The sequence below is a fragment of the Myxocyprinus asiaticus genome, chromosome 40 (genome assembly GCF_019703515.2).
Source record: "Myxocyprinus asiaticus isolate MX2 ecotype Aquarium Trade chromosome 40, UBuf_Myxa_2, whole genome shotgun sequence".
NCBI classification, from domain to species: Eukaryota; Metazoa; Chordata; class Actinopteri; order Cypriniformes; family Catostomidae; genus Myxocyprinus; species Myxocyprinus asiaticus.
The window spans coordinates 37421075-37445270 of record NC_059383.1 but is presented as its reverse complement, the minus strand read 5'-3'; the positions used below and the strand labels follow the sequence as shown (position 1 = coordinate 37445270).

General features: G+C 37.3%; 1 protein-coding gene across 3 annotated transcripts in view; it reads left to right on the top strand.

Moving 5' to 3' along the window:
• Window positions 1–3141: 3141 nt before the first annotated feature.
• The window catches only part of LOC127431100 (volume-regulated anion channel subunit LRRC8A-like), a 32885-nt gene continuing 11830 nt past the window's right edge, over window positions 3142–24196 (top strand). The window contains exons 1-3 of one of the 3 annotated variants that reach the window (XM_051681357.1): window positions 3142–3273; window positions 18750–18832; window positions 21554–22253. In XM_051681357.1, coding sequence (XP_051537317.1) covers window positions 21564–22253 — 690 coding nt within the window. In that variant the 5' untranslated portion in view covers window positions 3142–3273; window positions 18750–18832; window positions 21554–21563. Of the gene's footprint in view, window positions 3274–18145; window positions 18384–18749; window positions 18833–21553; window positions 22254–24196 lie in introns of those variants that run through there. The other 2 variants (XM_051681358.1, XM_051681356.1) reach the window with 2 other exon arrangements.

The following is a 24196-nucleotide window of genomic DNA, read 5'->3' as shown; positions in this document are numbered from 1 at the left end:
TTGTCCAATGTCTGTGTTTCTTTGCCCACTCTAACCTTTTCTTTTTGTTTTTCTGTTTCAAAAGTGTCTTTTTCTTTACAATTCTTCCCATAAGGCCTGCACCCCTGAGTCTTCTCTTTCCTGTTGTACATGAAACTGGTGTTGAGCGGGTAGAATTCAATGAAGCTGTCAGCTGAGGACATGTGAGGTGTCTATTTCTCAAACTAGAGACTCTGATGTACTTATCCTCTTGTTTAGTTGTACATCTGGTCTTCCACATCTCTTTCTGTCCTTGTTAGAGTCAGTTGTCCTTTGTGTTTGAAGACTGTAGTGTACATCTTTGTATGAAATCTTCAAGCATTGTATAACCTTCATTCCTCAAAACAATGATTGACTGACGAGTTTCTAGAGAAAGCTGTTTCTTCTTTGTCATTTTTGACCTAATATTGACCTTAAGACAAGCCAGTCTATTGCATACTGTGACAACTCAAAAACAAACACAAAGACAATGTTAAGCTTCATTTAATGAACCAAATATCTTTCAGCTGTGTTTGATATAATGGCAAGTGATTTTCTAGCACCAAATGAGCAATTTATCATGATTACTCAAGGATAAGGTTTTGGAGTGATGGCTGCTGTCTAGATTTGATCAAAAATGACTTTTTTCAAATAGTGATGGTGCTGTATTTTACATCAGTAATGTCCTGACTATACTTTGTGATCAGTTGAATGACACTTTGGTGAATAAAAGTACCAATTTCCTTCCGAAACAGCAAAATCTGTACATTATCCCAAACTTTTGGCCACCAGTGTGTGTGTGTGTGTGTGTGTGTGTGTGTGTGTGTGTGTGTGTGTGTGTATTTATAATAATTTGTTACAGTTTGATTCAAGTCTCTAATGATGTGTATTTTCCATAAGTATTTGATCTTCTCTTTCATAGTAAAACTTTTTTTTAATTGGGGAAAAAAATTACTGAGTGCACCTTTAAGTTATTTTCCAGATAAAAAGAAGCACGTAATCTTACTTTGCAGGTCGTTGACGTAGAGGACACAGAGGCCGCCTCGCTTGTCAAAGCCCCGCCCATCATGTTTATGTGTGGATTACGTCAGTTCCGAACGAAAAAAATAATAAACTTTCTAGGAAAATAAATTTCGAGATTATCTGTGGTTAGGTGAGGTGAATTTTGAATTCGAGATAAATTATTTAAGTGATAAATTAAAGTTTTTGCCTACATGAACGAATTTACTCAATTATTATTTATTTTTTTAATAATTGTATTTAATTTATTTTAACATATTATAACTAATGTTATTGTTATTATTAATATTCTGACAATACTGGCTATTCAATAACAATACTGGCTTTTTTTTTCTACTTCCTTTCTCAAATGCAGTGCTCACTGACTAATTAATTCTTTCTACTTTAAAAGAATGATGAAAATGACTTGTGTCTCGTGAAGCAAGTTACTGTAACTTGCATGTAGGTGGCACAGACACACCTTCAACAACCTAATCTTTTAATGATCTGTTTTAAACATCTGTTTTTAAATGTTGTTGTCAGACAGGTCCAGATATCTCAATGAGTATTAACATTCAAAGCTGTATGACGTCATAATAACTTTATCATGTTTCTCTTATTCAACGGCTGTCTCATTTCTGTGCCTCCTTGCGTCTGTACCTTGCAACAGTACCAAACGTTCAAAGGACAGTCTGCCCCGTCCGCTCCACCCTGCGTCAAAGTCACGCACGTTTGTGCTGTAACAGCGCAGCGCCCGAATGCGCCGCAGTACGAATCCTACTATGGCGAAGATCTAGCTCATGAATATTAATTAAGTCTGGCTGTCGTTGCTCGTGCGGCGTCTATCAGATAACTTAAATAAATATCCATAAGCAAATCTTCAGCCCTGTGTTGAATATTTCTGTCGTTTAATGTAGATAAACACTGCAAAAACATTTAAAATAGTAAGCATCATTTTTGTCAAATTATATTTGACCATGAAAGAAGAGGGAATTAAAAAGTGTTAATTTTAACACTGTATGTATTTTTATTTTACTCATAATTTTTTTGTCTTTAGAGAATATTTTGTCATATTCATTCATTTTAGCCAGATGTATTCTGACTAAAGCGGCATATAATATAATTTTAGTCAACTTTAATAAAGTTTTAGCTGATGATAGGTGCAACATGAAAAACGTATCAAACTGTAACATAACAGACCAAACTTTTGACCAAATATTTTAATATTTGTACTACTTACAGTTATGTAAAGGTGTATCAAACATATTCAATAATCAAAGATTAATATGTATAATTAAACAATATGAGAAAAATGACAAAAAATGAATGAAAAATACTGAAGTATTAGCTACTTTTTTGGAAATTACTCTGCTGTAAATTTCTCAAATTTAGTTAGTTTAGGATTCTTTTACATGTCATGTATCTTTATGGAAACAGCGTATTTTAGATTATTAACAGCTTATATATATACAGTATTATTGTCATGATGCATCTTTTTCTTCTCATCTTTGTTATCGTCGACAAGTCCTTCAGCAACGAGCATTTCATGTCATTGACAAGATTTTCAAGTAATTGTGCCATTGGAAGTGGACTTTTATTTATTTATTTATTTATTTATTTATTTTTGTTCAGTAATTTTTCTTTTCTTTTTTTAAAGCCTCTATTAAATGTAAGATAATAATAATAAAAAAACAATAATATGACAGTAACACAAATGAACTGTAAATAATTATATTTTAAGCTATATCAAAATGACACTTCCATGGCTCAAAAACTGATGAAGACTTTGTTAAATAAATAATAAAATAAAAAATATTATGTAATGTTTTGTGAGGCAACATGATGCCAGATGCAAACAAAGGTTTGCAAGACAATATTAATATTAGCAACACTAATTTTAAATAATTTGAATATATTTAGATACTGAATATTATGCTCTCGTGGAAGAAAGCTTGTTTAAAATACGTGCTGTAGATAATACTTGCGCCTACGGAATGACTATCAACCAATCAGGTGGGCGTACCGGGCGAACGGAACATTACATCATTAATATTCATGAGTAAAGCCTTCGCCATAGTAGGATTGGTATTTCATCGCATCTCGGGCGGTTCTGTCCGCCCTGCTGACGCGTGTTCCTGGGCGTGTTTTATCCGTGTTCCTCAACTCGTTCCTCGGGTTTCAGGAGTGTACGACTGCCGTTCTGTATCGTGGACCAGAGGAAAGAAATGTATCGGTTATGCACCACAGGATCCAGAGGTCGATACATTAATAGAGCCGGTGAGTTGCGCCGGATGTTTGATTGTGTGCGTCTGTGTCGGGCATGTTTTGCTGAAGGTGTTGAGGGTGTGTTCGCCAACAACAGTGGCTTTTTAGAGTCAAACAAGACATAGTTTAAATTTCCACCCACGGAAAGTCATTAGACTGCAGGACCTGTGTGTGTGTGTGTGTGTGTGTGTGTGTGTGTGTGTGTGTGTGTGTGTGTGTGTGTGTGTGTGTGTGTGTGTGTGTTGTGTTAGCCTTATTTGATCACTGTAATTATTGTGTTTCGTGTGTGTTGTCCAGTATGTTTCAGTGTGTGTGTACTGTGTAGTGTAAGGGGGTTGGTCTTTCCTGAGATAGTCCTGATGGGCCTGATCTAATCAAAGTAATGGCTTTTTGTGTGCTTACACTTCACAAGACTGTATTTCCAGCAAACAACACTTAGTCGTATCATTGCTTGGTCATGCATATCACATGCTGTTTTATTAGATTTTATTATAGGGCCAATTAGACTGTTTTCTTGGTTAAAAAACTACTTATGAAGCCACAGTTTGAGTATACAGCCACTTAGCACAATAAGTGCATGAGATGAAAATGTACACAGGTTTGCATTGTCATGGAGACTTGACCTGTAACAAATGCTATTCGTATCTGTATGAAAGTGACTGCTGGCAACACTGAAAACACCAAGTAGTTACTGCATTTTCCTTTGCATGGCAGAATAGTTCACCTAAAAATTCAAATTCCATCATCATTTACTCACCCACATGCTGCTTGGCCAATATGTTTTTATTTGTTCTATAGAGCACTAAAGGAGATGTTTTGCAGAATGTCTAAGCTGCTCTTTTCCATACAATGTAAGTGAATGGTGACTACAACTGTAAAGCTCCAGATACAGCAAAAATGTAGTCCATAAGAATTGTGTGCTATATTCCAAGCCTGTTCTTCATGCAAAACTATTGAATGGCTTCAGAAGACTTGGAATATAGTGCGTAATTAATTATGGGCTATTTTTATGGTATCTGTTTTGTCAATTTTGGAGTAGCCATCCACTTTAGTTGTATGGAAAAGAGCAGCTTGGACATCCTGCAAAACATCTCCTTTTAAGAAAATAAAAATTGTGTTTTCACCAACATGCGGGTGAGTAAATAATGACAATTTTCATTTTGGGGTCTTCTTTATGCAGTTTAAGTGGTTGTATGGTGAAGTTCTACACAAGGCATTCGCAGTCGTTTAATGTTAAAATTTGACCCTGAGGCGGAAGATATGAGAGTTTTGAACATGTGTAGGCCTGATGTTTTCCATTAATGTGTGAAGTAGTCTTTGTTAACTGAAGCAGGCTGCGTGTGTTCCAGGAAACATGGTTGATCTGAGCAGGGCACACCCGTAATTCACTGCCGTGTGGTATGTGTAACCCAAGGCCTGCATGTCTGTTGGACACCAAACATGGCACCTTATGAGCTAATAAACACCCCAACTGCCTTTCTCTAGTGTTCTTTACAATGCTTAAATTTATCAGAAACATTGTAAATGGTTAAATGCAAATAATGTTTTTCAATTTCTATCTGTCCATCTAATCCCATTATCTCTTTCTCCGGAAATGTTCAGAATTGCACGTTGATATACTATTCGTACTATTCTGCATTACACAGTATGTGCACGGTATGCAAATTTTATAAAGTACAGCAGAAATTTAATGTGCATATGTCATCTGTGAAAAGCATTTTCTAACTGCTAACATGCAGAATTTTCATTTCCATTTCTAAGACTATATGTTTATACCATAACACACATAAGCACAAACATAGTAATTGCTTCTAAGTGGTTTTACTCTCACTATAGCACTTTACAGAAGGTCTTGCAGACATATGAGTAGTTTGAATTAGTGGCCAGAAAAAGCCAGTGTTTATTGCAGTGTCATTATGAGTGAAAGGCTTTCAGCTGAGAACCCATAGGATTTACACACACACCATGCTGGGTTTCTGTAAGTGATCATTTTATCCAATCAGTTGTTATAATTGGTCTCCCAGGCCTATGAAGAAGGCAAGTTAACGTGTTAAAACCCATTTTCTTTCTCAGTATCTCACTGTTTTGTTGAATTATCGTTTTTTAAAGAATTAGTGATACAGAGGCTACTATGTTGGTCGGAAAGATGATTTGTGACGATTCAAGAGACAAAGTTAAAGTGTGTATTTGCATTTTGTTGGAGTTATGGCTCTAGTACTAATTGTTAGCAGCAGGTGGGGACAGTTTGTCCTTGTAAAAAGCTAAACAAAGAGGGTTAGACAACAGAACCTTTGTGTGTGTGTCTGTGTTTGCAAGATGCACCTGGAGTTCACTCTACTTTGGCAAAAATTTGTACGAATGGACAGTTGGAAAAAAAAGTTATTAAAATGTGTTCTCGAACTTTAGAATCACAAAATAGTAAATTTTATTTAACAGGTCAGAGACAATCATGAGATTGTCTGATGTCATAAGGGTTTTTTTCTCAGAAAGGCCTCAGAATGTTGTTAAAGTGCTCAAAATATAGAAAGTACTTGAAATAGAAAGTTTTGTGCCATATAGTTATGCTTGAGTCTCATTATAGAGGGTTCTGCGCCATATTGTTATGCACAAGTCTCATTATAGAGGATTCTGTGCCATGTTGTGCACAAGTCCCATTATAGAGGGTTCAGTGTCATATAGTTATGCATGATTACCATTATAGAGGGTTCAGTGTCAAATAGTTATGCATGATTACTATTATAGAGGGTTCTGCACCATATAGTTCTGCACAAATCCCATTATAGAGGGTTCTGTGCCATATAGTTATGCACAAGTCCCATTATAGAGGGTTCTGCACCATATAGTTATGCACAATCCCATTATAGAGGGTTCTGTGCCATATAGTTATGCACAAGTCTCATTATAGAGGATTCTGTGCCATGTTGTGCACAAGTCCCATTATAGAGGGTTCAGTGTCATATAGTTATGCATGATTACCATTATAGAGGGTTCTGCACCATATAGTTATGCACAAATCCCATTATAGAGGGTTCTGTGCCATATAGTTATGCACAAGTCTCATTATAGAGGGTTCTGCACCATATAGTTATGCACAATCCCATTATAGAGGGTTCTGTGCCATGTTGTGCACAAGTCCCATTATAGAGGGTTCAGTGTCATATAGTTATGCATGATTACCATTATAGAGGGTTCTGCACCATATAGTTATGCACAAATCCCATTATAGAGGATTCTGTGCCATATAGTTATGCACAAGTCTCATTATAGAGGGTTCTGCACCATATAGTTATGCACAATCCCATTATAGAGGGTTCTGTGCCATATAGTTATGCACAAGTCTCATTATAGAGGGTTCTGCACCATATAGTTATGCACAATCCCATTATAGAGGGTTCTGTGCCATGTTGTGCACAAGTCCCATTATAGAGGGTTCAGTGTCATATAGTTATGCACAAGTCTCATTATAGAGGGTTCTGCACCATATAGTTATGCACAATCCCATTATAGAGGGTTCTGTGCCATGTTGTGCACAAGTCCCATTATAGAGGGTTCAGTGTCATATAGTTATGCACAAGTCTCATTATAGAGGGTTCTGCACCATATAGTTATGCACAATCCCATTATAGAGGGTTCTGTGCCATGTTGTGCACAAGTCCCATTATAGAGGGTTCAGTGTCATATAGTTATGCATGATTACCATTATAGAGGGTTCAGTGTCATATAGTTATGCATGATTACCATTATAGAGGGTTCTGCACCATATAGTTATGCACAAATCCCATTATAGAGGGTTCTGTGCCATGTAGTTATGCACAAGTCTCATTATAGAGGGTTCTGTGCCATATAGTTATGCACAAATCCCATTATAGAGGGTTCTGTGCCATATAGGTATGCACAAGTCTCATTATAGAGGATTCTGTGCCATATAGTTATGCACAAGTCTCATTATAGAGGGTTCTGTGCCATATAGGTATGCACAAGTCTCATTATAGAGGGTTCTGCACCATATAGTTATGCACAAGTCTCATTATAGAGGGTTCTGTGCCATATAGGTATGCACAAGTCTCATTATAGAGGGTTCTGTGCCATATAGGTATGCACAAGTCTCATTATAGAGGGTTCTGCACCATATAGTTATGCACAAATCCCATTATAGAGGGTTCTGCGCCATATAGGTATGCACAAGTCTCATTATAGAGGATTCTGCGCCATATAGGTATGCACAAGTCTCATTATAGAGGATTCTGTGGCATATAGTTATGCACAAGTCACATTTTAGAGGGTTTTGTGCCATATAGTTATCCAGAGGTTCACCTAAAGATCTCTGCCACATAATGATTTAGGAGACCACCCTAAAAAGGGTTCTTTGCCATACAGTGATACAGGAGTCCCACTGTAGGGTTTTGTCTGCAATATAGTGACCCACTATATAATGTTGTCTCCCATATACTGAACTATCATTCTTTTTTTAGAGGGTTCTCTGCTGTACAGTGATACAGTAGTTCCAATGTAGGGGGTTCTCCACCATATAGTGATCAATCAGTCACACAGGGTTCTGTACTATATAGTGGTCCTGCACTTTCTTCATAGCAGGAGCTCATATGTGCCATGCCATATAGTGATCATGCTGTCATAGTCTCTGTCATAGTGTGATCCAAGTGTTTCACTATAGAGGGATTTCTGCCATAAAGTAATCCAACTGTAGCGCGTTCTTTGCCATAAAGTGAGCCAGGAGTGTCATAGAGGGTTCTTTGATATATAGCCATATACTGCTCATAACTTCAGTCAATGGTTGTCATGGCAGCTTGGGTAAGGATTAAATTGCATTATAAGTGTAAGAATTTAGATATTTAAGGTAATTACATCATGAAATATTGTCCTCATTACTGTTATGAGAAATGGGAGGCTTACTGTGGAATTCTAATATAGACGCTAGAGGAAAGGCCAAGTGTAATTATATTCAAAGAAAGAGGCTTTTATCTCAAAACTGTGTAAGTGTGTGTGTGTGTGTGTGTGTGTAGTGGTTTACAAAATGTTACTGGGATGGAAAAGACGTTTCATGAATGGTCAGCGCTGGTCCAGAGTGGATCAGTAGACGGACAGAGACAAACATGCGTGGTCTTGTGTGAAAACAAAACTGCTCCTAGAGGAAAGGAGCTGTCCAATGATCCTGTCAACACGCACTGCGTCTCCTGTTTACTGTCTGAAGGATGTGCTATAATTGTCTGTTTAGAAGATGGCATTTGAAACACGAGGTTGATTAAAGTGAGTCCAGCACTGAGAAAGTAAGAAAGACAGTTTATATATGAATATGTAGGTCTATGTAAAAAGGTTTGTGTTTTTTCATTGTTCATAGACTGTTAGCTGAGACCAGAGAGACGCCTTCAGATATTCCAGTTTGCTTTTTTTGTTGTTTTTAAAGTGATAGTTCACCCAAATATGAAATACAGTCATCAGGTACTCCCCCTCATGTCATTCCACTTCCACACAGTATAACTTTTCTTCTTTAGTGTAACACAAAAGGATTCGTTTAGCAGAATGTCCAAGCTGCGCTTTACTATAAAATGAAAATGGATGGTGTTTGACATTGCCAAGCTCCAAAAAGGACAAAAAGCACCATACAAGTACCATAAATAAAACTCCTTTAGGGTTAAAAAAATAACTTTGAAAATTTAATTGATTAATATATTAATTTATTTATATTACTATACGTAGTATACAAAAATTGATTATACCTCTGTTGTTTGGGCTTCATTTGTCAGCACATGTCCAAGCCATTGTTTTGTTTTTCTGTTCCGAACTGTAATAACTGTATTGTCAATGTTATGTGGGATATTTATCTATAGTTCATCTGAATAATGTGTGATTGACAGACAGTGTCATTGTGAATGATGTGTAAACAATCAGCCATAGTGTGTGTGTGTTAGAGAGTTTTTATCTTTATGTGAATAATGTGTGAATTTTCAACTGTAGATGGTGTGTGTTTTAGAGATAAGGACATCTGTGTGTAAATATTGTGGGATGGCCCTGTAAGGAGTAAACCATGAGCTTGGATTGTAGACCTTTGTGCAGACCTTTTGTTTTATATATATATATATATATATATATATATATATATATATATATGTATATATATGTATATATGTATATGTGTGTGTGTGTGTGTATATATATATATATATATATATATATATATATGTGTGTGTGTGTGTGTGTGTGTGTATATATATATATATATATATATATATATATATATATATATATATATATATATATATATATATGTGTGTGTGTGTGTGTGTATATATATATATATATATATATATATATATATATATATATAATTATAATTATAATAATTATAATTATTTATCACACATTATACGTTTGCACATATATAGTGAAATTCTTTTTTTTTCACATGTCCCAGCTAAGCTGGGGTCAGAGTGCAGGGTCAGCCATGACACAGCGCCCCTGGAGCAGTTAGGGTCGTGATGGCTCGTGACTTATTGAATCATAATATATGTGTCACTGTGCATTTCTTATTGTGAAGAAAATTGGCAATACACAGCTTTATTAATAAGACAGAGTTTGGTTTTTTTTTAGTTAAAGATGGATTGAAGTGAACAGAAAGGTGAGAGAGGGTAGTCTTCGCCCCATTATACACCGCAACAAAATACGTTTTTGATTTGTTTTTGTTTTGGCTTGTTTTCCAATATAAATATCTAAAACTCCTTTAAAACAACGTACAATTACTTTAGCAGCTCTCCTGCAGAAGAAAAACATGTTATCTGAGAATGTTGAATATAATATTAAAAATAAAACTATTTTAAAATATCTAAAAATCCTTTAAAAAAGATGCATTCACCTGAGCAGCAGCATAGAAGATATTTAGACTTGCTTTTAGAGAATAGATCTTGAATATATTTAGTCTTTACTGCACTCACAGAAGTATAACAAAGTGAAAAAACATACTTATATTTAAGATGCATTCTCTTAAAGTCTAAATATCTTATATGCTGCTTCTCAAGTAAATGTGTCTTGTTTTAAGGATTTTTAGACAATTTTAAATGGAAAACAAGACAAAAACACTTGATAACAATAGGATTTTTGCAGTGAAGTTCTTTACTGAATTATACTTATTAAAAAGTATTTTTTCCCCTTTAATTCAATGAATGTCATTTAGAGGTATTTTTAATAGATGATTTTGTCCTCTTTATTGTTTGCACGTTTTAAGTCGGGGCACAAGCTGAATAATCGGTTGAGAGCTAATGATTAATCATTGCAATAATCGCCCAAATCAACAGATGCACAGGTAGCTGTAATAACCTGCAGGGCATTATTGTCTGCCGCACCTCTACCAGTGCATTCAGCCCAGCTGAGTAGAAATAATTGTTCTAATAATCATTAGATAAGTCGATTATCAAAATAATCATTAGTTGCAGCCCTATTGTGATTCCAGAAATACATTTTGGCTGCATTACAAATCTGTGTAAATACACCTTTTTGTGGCATAATTTATGCATATGTTGTGTTATAAAGACTGTTCTAGGGAAATGTAAGTGAATTGAATTGGCTCATAATGGATTGAGGCCCACATCAGTAACTCATTTAATATTTGTATCTTGACATTTTGTCCGCTAAATCAATGAAGTATACCATACTGTAAATTGAAGTCAGGGATATTTTGTAATGGAGGTAATTCAGGGAATCGTCCAAGCCCTGCTTGTATTCAGATAAACAATAGCTGTGAGGCTTTTTCTTTATTTTCACCCCAGCTGTTGAATCATAAATGGAAAATTCTCGGCCTTTCGAGATTCTTAATCTGTATCGAGTCACTGATTGCAGACTCTCAAGAGTGCACACATGCTTATTTGCTGCCTATGCTCGTCTTGAACGGTTTGAGAAAAAACAATGACAGTTTATCCACTTGCCTGGACACCACCTTTATATCCGATAACCATCTTCATATCCCTCTGTCTTTGTTCATTCCTTCTCTTCTACTCCCTGTCTCGTTCTCCCATTAGCCTCATAAACTATAGTTCAATAGCTCATAATCTCCACAGCACTGCCTTTTGATGTGTCTCTTAATACTTGAAGACTTTATTTATAACTCAGTTATTGAATTGCCATCATTTAAAGGAACAGTTCAGCCTTTGTTTCTTCTGTGGAAGACAAAATGTTCATTTTTGAAGATTTTGAAGAACAATTTTGTCATTTTGGAGCTTGATGACATCTGTCATCATTCACTTTATGTAAATAGCAGCCAGGATATTCTTCACCTTTGTGATCCTTGGGGAAAAAAAGGGTTTGGAATGACATGACATTGAACAAATAAGTAAATGTTTATGTTTGGGTGAACTGTTTCTTTTAAAGGAATGTTCTGGATTTAATACAAGTTCAGCTCAATCGACAGCATTTGTGGCATAATGTTGATTACGAAAAAACAAAAACAAGAATCTGGGCACTTACAGTGGAAGTGAATGGGGCCAGTCCGTAAACTGAATTAAATACTCACTGTTTCAAAAGTATAGCAACAGAACATAACAATATGCATGTTAAAATTATTTTAGTGTGATTAAAATAACAGATTTACTGGTGTTACAGTGTTTACTTTTGAAACTGTATATTTTAATGTTTACAGATTGGCCCCATTCACTTCCATTGTAAATGTCTCACTGTAACCCAGATTTTTGCTTTTTGTTTATATAATAGCAACAAGTCTAAATCATTTTTGTGGTAATCAATAGAGGTCGACCGATAGTGGATTTTGCCGATACCGTTAAATAAGTTGGTGGAAAAGGCCAATAACCGATTAATCGGCCGATAGTTTTTCAAATTGATTTATAGAAAAATCAATAAGAAATTTTTATTCTTTCTTTATTATAAAGACAAAGAGTCCAAAATGAATAAAATCCCAGATGCATTTTTTTGTTCAGCCAAAATCCTAATAATAAACTAGAAAATAATAAAGATTTGGTACATAATGCATGACTTTAAGTATAAATAAGCCCGAAACACACTGGGGACTCTTATTTTGAAATGCTGAAAAAAATATCGATGACTCTCAACAGATATTTGCCGATAACCGATAGTTCCAAATAGCAACTATCGGCACCGATTAATCGGTAAAACCGATATATCGGTCTACCTCTAGTAATCAACATTATTCCACAAATGCTGTCGATTAAGCTTAACTTGTATTGAACCCGGAACATTCCTTTTAAGTTGTCAGTTTTTATATAGTTTATTTTGTTTTTTGTAGTCTGGCCTTTCATGTTACAACCAAATCAGTGTATTACTGAATTGTGGGTAATAACTGAATAACTGTGTGTGCATGTCAGGACACTTGATGTGGATCATTCATTTCTAGCTTTCAGTTTGTCGACGGTCGCACATGTAGAGTTTCACAGACTCATAGTTTGGTTTGGTTTAGCAGACATGAAGCAGCTGGGATTCATTCTAAACTCCAACCTGGCAACCCTAATGATGCCAGCTGACTGCAGCCTTGGGGCAAAAACGTCTGAGTGTGTAAACCACCTTTATAAAGTCAAACACGCCGCTTGCTTTAATTACCAAACCGCATGTGTACATTCCTTGAAAATAAACACTAGAATTAGGTGCAGCTTTAATTTTGTGTATGATACATTTTCTTTTCCTCTGTAACTCTGCTCCCACAAACACACACAGATGATGTTTTGCTGATTCATGCCTGGTAACTTTCTGAGTCATGATATTTCTCTGACTCTACTGTTAGAAAAACACTGAACAATATGGCATGGTGAAATACTGCGTGTATAAAATGAAAGGGAAAGCAGACCGAACTGGGGATGGGCACGAGTATACTCGAGTATTCGGGTACTCGGACATGGCAGCGATGATCGATGGTGATCATGCATGATGTGACTTTTCACTTCATTCGAAATCCAGTGACAATTACCTGACAACTAAACACAATCGTGTCAAAGAGGGAGCTTATTTTTAATTTTGAGATTATGTTATGATTTTGAGGCATACATTGATTGTCAGAGACGTCTCATAGCAACCAAACTGATATACAACGTTGAAATGCTATCGTTACGATCATCAAAAGAGAGTGTAATTAACGTGTTTTGAACACCTGTCTCTGCAAAATGTTTGCTAAATATGTTTTATTATCATTTACTGTAAGAATCTTTGACTCATTAATGGATATTATTTAATAAAAGTGAATGTTTGTCACCGACTGTAAACCTCCCTGCCCTGGGTGCCAACATGATTGCGTGACGTAACACACACCTGCATCTCGACGAAATGGGAGTTGAAGATTTCTGCACGAGTTTCCAAGTTAGAAGTCCGAAATAAAGTGTCATTCCGTTGCACTTTCCCCAGTTGAAAGGTGGAAATTCCGACTCTTCGAGTTGAATGGAACGCTTCATGAATCATCACAGCAACAACAATACGGAGCATCGTGGCTTTCCCCACAGGAGCGAACACTTGGACACACACACACACCAGGCGTGTGGCAGTGGATTCAACGTGCTGAAGCAGCGCATATACACTATATTGCCAAAAGTATTCGCTCACCTGCCTTTAGACGCATAAGAACTTAAGTGACATCCCATTCTTAATCCATAGGGTTTAATATGACGTCGGCCCACCCTTTGCAGCTATAACAGCTTCAGCTATTCTGGGAAGGCTTTCCACAAGGTTTAGGAGTGTGTTTATGGGAATTTTTGACCATTCTTCCAGAAGCGCATTTGTGAGGTCAGACACTGATGTTGGACGAGAAGGCCTGGCTCGCAGTCTTCACTCTAATTCATCCCAAAGGTGCTCTATCGGGTTGAGGTCAGGACTCTGTGCAGGCCAGTCAAGTTCTTCCACACCAAACTCGCTCATCCATGTCTTTATGGACCTTGCTTTGTGCACTGGTGCGCAGTCATGTTGGAACAGGAAGGGGCCATCCCCAAACTGTTCCCACAAAGTTGGGAGCATGGAATTGTCCAAAATCTCTTGGTATACTGAAGCATTCAGAGTTCCTTTCACTGGAACTAAGGGGCCAAGCCCAGCTCCTGAAAAACAACCCCACACCATAATACCCCCTCCACCAAACTTCACAGTCGGCACAATGCAGTCAGACAAGTACCGTTCTCCTGGCAACCGCCAAACCCAGACTCGTCCATCAGATTGCCAGATGGAGAAGCGTGATTCGTCACTCCAGAGAACGCGTCTCCACTGCTCTAGAGTCCAGTGGCGGCGTGCTTTACACCACTGCATCCGACGCTTTGCATTGCACTTGGTGATGTATGGTTTGGATGCAGCTGCTCGGCCATGGAAACCCATTCCATGAAGCTCTCTACGCACTGTTCTTGAGCTAATCTGAAGGCCACATGAACTTTGGAGGTCTGTAGCGATTGACTCTGCAGAAAGTTGGCGACCTCTGCGCACTGTGCGCCTCAGCATCCTCTGACCCCGCTCTGTCATTTTACGTGGCCTACCACTTCGTGGCTGAGTTGCTGTCATTCCCAATCGCTTCCACTTTGTTATAATACCACTGACAGTTGACTGTGGAATGTTTAGTAGCGAGGAAATTTCACGACTGGACTTGTTGCACAGGTGGCATCCTATCACAGTACCACGCTGGAATTCACTGAGCTCCTGAGAGCGGCCCATTCTTTCACAAATGTTTGTAGAAGCAGTCTGCATGCCTAGGTGCTTCATTCTATACACCTGTGGCCGTGGAAGTGATTGGAACACCTGAATTCAATTATTTGGATGGGTGAGCGAATACTTTTGGCAATATAGTGTACAGCAGGCGAGTGTTTCAAACAGCTAGAAAGAGCGCAGTTAAATGGAACAGAATGCAGCGTCTTCAAAACTGAAAAAAATAACACACATATTAAAAACACGATGGTTATGGCGTCTTCTGTTAAGCCCACCACGATTTGAAAATAGACAGTTCAGACAGTCACTAAAAAAAACTGGTGCGTGCTTACTAAGATTACTACGGTAACCTGAAGGAAGAACAGACAGACGCGCTTTGTGCACATTATGTCATTGAGTTGGGCAGCGAATCTTCACATAATGACAAAATATGATGCATTATATTTTGATTATGTAATCTTTTGTACATTTTGTAACAGATTATTTTATAACAGCCTATAATAATGAATAGACGATACACTGGAACAACAAGATGCAATGCAGCAGCCAAAGACATGTTATTATATATACAGTTATGTACATGTCAATGCCCCTTGAGTACTCGACGAGTACGAGTAATTAGTCTGAGTACTCGAGTAGACAAAATTACCAAAATGCTCATCCCTAGACAGAACAAGGTTAAAGTTCATGCCTTTTTCTCACACTTTTCTTGTTAGTGTTTCAGCCCTTTCCTTTGGCAAAGATTTCATGTTGTTTTAAAAACAACAATTTCTTTAATTTCTTGACAAAGTTGTGGAGTGTTTTGATAGATGTTAGATAGTTTCATGTTGTGTCTGTACATAACTCTTTGAAGTTTAGTATTATGCCATTTTTGCTTGAAAGTTATAACAACTATTCTGCTACGGCAGTGCATGAATCTCAAAAAGAAATGTTGGGGTCGTATTTCTCCCCAAAATCAAAAGAAAAAAATTGAGATTATATTTTGCATCAAGAAAGTTTATTTTCATGACAATGAAGCACATACTTTTTTTATCAGCATAAACTAAGTTTAGTGCAACAAATACTACCGTGAACATTTCATTGTACACTACAGATGTACCTACTTTACAATTCAAATAATATATATTTGATTTTTTTCACATACTGTAATAGTTATTATAAACTCAGCAAAAAAAGAAAAACGTCCTCTCACTTTCAAATGCTTTTATTTTCAGCAAATTTAACATATGTAAATATTTGTATGAACATAAAAAGGTCAATAACTAAGACATAAACTGAACAAGTTTCACAGACATGTGACTAACAGAAATGGAATAATGTGTCCCAAAGGGGGTGGTCAAAATTAAAAGTAACAGTCAATATCTGGTGTGGCCACCAGCTGCATTAAGTACTGCAGTGCATCTCCTCCTCATGGACTGCACCAGATTTGCCAGTTCTTGCTGTGAGATGTTACCCCACTCTTCCACCAAGACACTTGCAAGTTCCTGGACATTTCTGTGGGGAATGGCCCTAGCCCTCACTCTCCGATCCAACAGGTCCCAGACGTGATCAATGGGATTGAGATCCAGGCTCTTCGCTGGCCATGGCAGAACCATGACGGACCCTCCACCTCCAAATCGATCCCGCTCCAGAGTACAGGGCTCAATGTAACGCTCATTCCTTCGACGATAAATGCGAGTCTGACCATCACCCCTGGTGAGACAAAACCACGACTCGTCAGTGAAGAGCACTTTTTGCCAGTCCTGTCTGGTCCAGTGAAGGTGGGTTTGTGCCCATAGGTGACGTTGTTGCCAGTGATCTCTGGTAAGGACCTGCCTTACAACAGGCCCACAAGCCCTCAGTCCAGCCTCTCTCAGCCTATTGCGGACAGTCTGAGCACTGATGGAGGGATTGTGTGTTCCTGGTGTAACTCGGGCAGTTGTTGTTGCCATCCTGTACCTGTCCCGCAGGTGTGATATTCAGATGTACTGATCCTATGCAGATGTTGTTACACGTGGTCTGCCACTGCGAGGTTGATCAGCTGTCCTTCCTGTCTCCCTGTAGCGCTGTCTTAGGCGTCTCACAGTACGGACATTGCAATTTATTGCCCTGACCACATCTGCAATCCTCATGCCTCCATGCAGCATGCCTAAGGCACGTTCACGCAGATGAGCAGGGACCCTGTGCATCTTTCTTTTGGAGTTTTTCAGAGTCAGTAGAAAGGTCTCTTTAGTGTCCTAAGTTTTTATAATTATGACCTTAATTGCCTACCGTCTGTAAGCTGTTAGTGTCTTAACGACCGTTCCACAGGTGCATGTTCATTAATTGTTTATGGTTCATTGAACAAGCATGGAAAACATTGTTTAAACATTTTACAATAAAGATCTGTAAAGTTATTTGGATTTTTACAAAATTATCTTTAAAATACAGTGTCCTGAAAAAGGGACCTTTCTTTTTTTTGCTGAGTTTAGTAGCAAGGGTTTAATTGTGCTTTGTCACAAAAATAATGTAACAATGCAAAAAAAATTAAAAATAAATCTTGCATTAACCCTTAAACGCATACCTCGGGTCTTTAGAGAACTCATTCCACCCCCTGTACATCATCCATTTTTTGGAGTTGTGCTCACACCTCTTTAGTATTCCTCAATCTATCTCTTATAGTGTATCGAAAAAAAAAAAAAAAATGTTTATAATGGTTTAAGAACCAAAAGTGTATAGGGTCATTAGAGACCCGAGATATGTAAGAGTTTTAAGTTTACTATCACAGGATATCTATTTCTTTCTTTATTATAAGAGGAATGAGTACTATATGCATTAGGGCTGGGTACTGATTGATACAGATTTTCCAATTCACATGCTCTCGATTCCGATTCGATTCCATATCGATTCATATGGGTTTATTTCAGTTATAATGTCCCTTTTGCTTATAAAAGAAATTATCTCCCCGCTAATGCTGTTAATTATACAGGGGACCTTTAAACCAGGTACATTGGGAAAACAAATATTTTATTACTTTTTCATCATTTTGGTCACTTTTTTGGCTTTTTAAAAATGAACACATAAATGAGTTCAATCAATAAATAAGATATTATATTTCATATATTATTTTTGTTACATATTTATTGTTAAATTGCATAATTTGTACTATTTGCAAGTATGTACATTGATTTGTTGAACACATGCTAAAACCGGTACGTTCTCTTGAACAACAAACGGCATTTCTGTAAACAGCGCCTTTATGTTAACGAGAGAGGACTCGAATGGCTTTACCTCATCTGTGCGATGCATGATTAGAGTTAAATGGGGTTTTTTGTAGTTGTTTTTGATCAACAACTGACTGTAAAGAACAGAAATGGTATTAAAAGAGATATTATTCAATGACAAATGGGTTGCATGGATCTCGTCCTTGGACACACATTACACGGAGCAACTTTTACTCTCAACACGCTGTGAAAGGATATCGCTGCTGAACACTTCACGACTAAACTACACAATTACTGGTGAGTGAAATGTAAACGTTTACCAGCCAGTTGCTAAATATATTCACTTTAGTCGCATAGCGTGAAATTCGGAGGGTTGCACATTGAGTGAAAGATCGATCTTGGGATTTAAGAATCGATATCGAGATCATTCAAATGAAGATAGCGATTAATCTGAAAAACAATATTTTACCCACCCCTAATATTCATACAAATAAATACTATATCACGTTGACTTTCTGTGCAACAATGAATTATCAACAATGGTGAATTATCAATATTCTATATGCATGTATACATACATATTATACATGCAGTTTCTTACTCAGGGTGGCGTTGATGTTTCAGTGATTGACTTGATTTTCATTTGACATTGCTATTTGACAGGAACAACATCGAAGTAAACTATAGCAAGTTTAACACATGAACAGTATGATATGACTATTGTCATATGGGAGAACTGAAATAAAGTAAGTTGTGCATCTATTTAGACTCAATAAGTGCCTGAGAAAATACATATGTGTAATGTGTAGTTTATGTGTTATGTGTAGCTCAATATGTGTTTGACAGCCAGTTGCATCTCGTGTTTTGTTGCATTATCTCTTTAATTTATGAAAATTAAAACATCAAAAAATATACAATATTTTATTATATTATTTTCTCATTGTCTTGAAATATTTTGAAAATTTGACACTATTTGGGCATTTTGTACATCCACTTTTGATAGATATAAGTGCTGGGTCTCTAAAGACCCAAATATGTAAATGTGTTTGGGGAAATTACCATGCGTTTAAGGATTAAATAAAAATAAAAAAATTATATTTTAAAAAGATATTTTATTTTATTTTATAATAAAATGAAATATGACCCAGATGTTTACCTTTTTTTGTAATATTCACTGTGTATAACATCAGTCTGTTTATGGTCTTAATTTCAGTTTATTTTTTATTTTCATTTTGTACGTTCCTTTTTTTTATTTTCATTGTGATATTATTTTAATGAAAATTAAGCACATACTGTACTCCCCTCAAATTCACATTATTGTAAATTAAAAACACCTGGACACTTTTATCAGCATTAATTAAGTTCAGTTGAACTTTGCAGATATACCGTAACTATACAATTTAAATAATATATATATTTATAATACATAAAAATATAATATATACAGTGGTGTGAAAAAGTGTTTGCCCCCTTCCTGATTTCTTATTTTTTTGCATGTTTGTCACACTTAAATGTTTCAGATAATCAAACAAGTTTAAATATTAGTCAAAGATAACACAAGTAAACACAAAATGCAGTTTTTAAATGAAGGTTGTTATTATTAAGGGAAACAAAATCCAAACCTACATGGCCCTGTGTGAAAAAGTGATTGCCCCCTAAACCTAATAACTGGTTGGGCCACCCTTAGCAGCAACAACTGCAATCAAGCATTTGCGATAACTTGCAATGAGTCTTTTACAGCGCTGTGGAGGAATTTTGGCCCACTCATCTTTGCAGAATTGTTGTAATTCAGCCACATTGGAGGGTTTTCAAGCATGAACTGCCTTTTTAAGGTCATGCCACAGCATCTCAATAGGATTCAGGTCAGGACTTTGACTAGGCCACTCCAAAGTCTTCATTTTGTTTTTCTTCAGCCATTCAGAGGTGGACTTGCTGGTGTGTTTTGGATCATTGTCCTGCTGCAGAACCCAAGTTCGCTTCAGCTTGAGGTCACGAACAGATGGCCGGACATTCACCTTCAGGATTTTTTGGTAGACAGCAGAATTCATGGTTCCATTTATCACAGCAAGTCTTCCAGGTCCTGAAGCAGCAAAACAGCCCCAGACCATCACACTACCACCACCATATTTTACTGTTGGTATGATGTTCTTTTTCTGAAATGCGGTGTTACTTTTACGCCAGATGTAATGGGACACACACCTTCCAAAAAGTTCAACTTTTGTCTCGTCAGTCCACAGAGTATTTTCCCAAAAGTCATGGGGATCATCAAGATGTTTTCTAGCAAAAATGAGATGAGCCTTAATGTTCTTTTTGCTCAGCAGTGGTTTTCATCTTGGAACTCTGCCATGCAGGCCATTTTTGCCCAGTCTCTTTCTTATAGTGGAGTCATGAACACTGACCTTAACTGAGGCAAGTGAGGCCTGCAGTTCTTTGGATGTTGTTGTGGGGTCTTTTGTAACCTCTTGGATGAGTCGTCGCTGCGCTCTTGGGGTAATTTCGGTTGGCCGGCCACTCCTGGGAAGGTTCACCACTGTTCCATGTTTTCGCCATTTGTGGATAATGGCTCTCACTGTGGTTCTCTGGAGTCCCAAAGCTTTAGAAATGGCTTTATAACCTTTTCCAGACTGATAGATCTCAGTTACTTTCTTTCTCATTTGTTCCTGAATTTCTTTGGATCTCGGCATGATGTCTAGCTTTTGAAGATCTTTTGGTCTACTTCACATTGTCAGGCAGGTCCTATTTAAGTGATTTCTTGATTGAGAACAGGTGTGGCAGTAATCAGGCCTGGGTGTGGCTAGAGAAATTGAACTCAGGTGTGATAAACCACAGTTAAGTTATGTTTTAACAGGTGGGGCAAACACTTTTTCACACAGGGCCATGTAGGTTTGGATTTTGTTTTCCCTTAATAATAACAACCTTCATTTAAAAACTGCATTTTGTGTTTACTTGTGTTATCTTTGACTAATATTTAAACTTGTTTGATGATCTGAAACATTTAAGTGTGACAAACATGCAAAAAAATAAGAAATGAGGAAGGGGGCAAACACTTTTTCACACCACTGTATATAATATATATAATAGATTTTTTTTTAATCATAGTAATTTTTGTTGCAAGGGTGTAGACATGCTTGTCACAAAAATGACATAAGACACCATTTTGATATTTAAAATAAAAAATAAAATTTAAATAAAATATTTTTTTTTAGAGTTTTAAATATATTTTAATGGTTTAAAAAATAGTTTTAATTATTTTAAACAAAATATAATTTCTTTTTTTGTTTTGTTTTTGTTTGATTTTGGGATGAAATATGACCCAGGCATTCTTTTGACCTTTTTTGTAAAATTCACCCATCTATGTATAACATCAGTCTATTTTTGGTCTTAATGTAAAATAAATAAATATGTATTTTGTAATAATATCAAATAATATTCCAATAATATCCTTTCTCCATCTTTCTGTTTCCCAGGTAAACTGTCATGATTCCCATCACTGAACTTCGGTACTTTGTTGACACACAGCCGGCATACCGAATTCTTAAACCATGGTGGGACGTGTTCACAGACTACATCTCCATCGTAATGCTGATGATTGCAGTGTTCGGTGGCACGCTGCAGGTCACGCAGGACAAAATGATTTGCCTGCCATGCAAATGGGTCGTGAACCAGACCTGCCAACAACTCGACACCAGCGCGCCACTTGATCCTGAACCGACGGGCATCAAATATGACCTCGACAGACACCAGTATAACTATGTGGACGCTGTATGTTATGAAAACAAGCTCCACTGGTTTGCGAAGTATTTCCCATATCTGGTGTTGCTGCACACGCTCATTTTTCTAGCTTGTAGCAACTTCTGGTTTAAGTTTCCAAGGACCAGTTCGAAGCTGGAGCATTTCGTGTCGATTCTGCTGAAATGTTTTGACTCCCCGTGGACAACGAGAGCGCTGTCTGAAACAGTGGTGGAGGAGAGTGACCCAAAACAGGCAGGGAAGATGAACGGATCGATGGACAAAAAAACGTTGAGTGTCAATGACCAGGATGTGGAGGCAAGTGTTCCGATGCTGCAAAGGACCAAGTCTCGGATTGAACAGGGCATCGTGGACCGCTCCGAGACGGGTGTCTTGGATAAGAAAGAGGGCGAGCAGGCCAAAGCACTGTTTGAAAAGGTTGGTGTGTATATATTTTAAAGGAATATTCTGGGTTCAATACAAGTAAAGCTCAATCGACAGCTTTTGTGGCATAATATTGATTACCAAAAAAATATATATATTTTGACTCGTCCCTCCTTTTCTTTTTAAAAATAAAAATAGACAGTGAGGCACTTACAATGGAAGTGAATGGGGCCAATTTTTGGAGGGTTTGAAGGCAGAAATGTGAATCTTATAATTTTATAAAAGCACTTGCTTTAATTCTTCTTATAAAACTTGTTTATTATTTGAGCTGTAAAGTTTTATAAATCCCAAGATCGACATTTTGCTCAGTGCAGCCCTCTACAATGCAAGTAATTCACTCAGATATGCGATCAGATCAGATCCATGCAATCCATTTGTCATTGTATAATGTCTCATTTAATATCCTTTCTGTTCTTTACAGTCAGTTGTTGATCAGAAACATCAAAAAAGAAACCTTTAAGGGGGCCTGGGTACCTCAGCGAGTAAAGACGCTGACTACCACCACTGGAGTCACGAGTTCGAATCCAGGGTGTGCTGAGTGACTCCAGCCAGGTCTCCTAAGCAACCAAATTGGCCCGGTTACTAGGGAGGGTAGAGTCACATGGGGTAACCTCCTTGTGGTCGCTATAATGTGGTTCTCGCTCTCGGTGGGGCGCGTGGTGAGTTGTGTGTGGATGCCGCAGAGAATAGCGTGAAGCCTCCACACACGCTATGATTCCGCGGTAACACGCTCAACAAGACACGTGATAAGATGCGCGGATTGACGGTCTCAGACGAGGAAGCAACTGAGATTCGTCCTCCGCCACCTGGATTGAGGCGAGTCACTACGCCACCAGGAGGACTTAGAGCGCATTGGGAATTGGGCATTCCAAATTGGGGAAAAAAACTAAAACAAAAAGAAACCTTTAATAACAACACAGTTAGTTATGGCATTATTTTTGAAACCAACGTTCCCTCTAAGCTGCGTGCATGCAGACGGTGGACTCAAGTAGGCTATGTGGGAAAACGTAGAGATTTTCCTGAATCAGAGCTAAATGCATGCTCCGTGTTTCAACATATGAATGTTCATTTTTTCCAGTATGGAGCTGAAGCTTTGAGTGAAATCTTGTGTGGAAACAAGGTGGTAATACACATTACTGAAACAACACATACATGTTCCTCATTTACTGTGTGGCGCAGGCACAATAGGTGAATGGTTAAATGTGTTTCATGGTCAATCACTATACCGCCTAAAACTTTTTGCACTATGCTGTATTCCTGCAATAAAATACATGCAATTTCAAGACATTATATTTATTGTTGGAATAATTTTTAAAAAGCTAAAATGTGACCAAAATGATGAAAAACTATTGATAAAATAAAAAAACTACCTTGTTAGTAGCATTAGTCATTACCTGCATTAGCTGAGAGAGAATTTCTTTCATACACTGCCAGGCCAAAAAAATGTTTTACATACTCTAATATTTCATTGGACTGCCTTTAGCTTTTATTACGGCGCGCATTCGTTGTGGCATTGTTTCGACAACCTTATGCAACATCACAACATTTATTTTCCATCCAAAGTTGCATTCATTTTTGGCCGAGATCTTGTATTGACGACGGGAGAGTCGAACCACTCCGTAAAGTCTTCTCTGGCACATCCCAAAGACTTTCAATGGGGTTAAGGTCAGGACTCTGTGGTGGCCAATTCATGTGTGAAAATGATTCCTCATGCTCCCTAAACCACTCTTTCACAATTTAAGCCCAATAAATCTTGGCATTGTCATTCTGGAATATGTCCGTGCCGTCAGGGAAGAAAAAAATCCATTGATGGTATAACCTGGTCATTCAGGTACTCGGCTGACTTCATTTTATTGATTCATAACATTGCTGGGCCTAGACCTGACCAGTTGAAGCAACCCCGAATCATAACACTGCCTTAAATCCAAACCTCCATG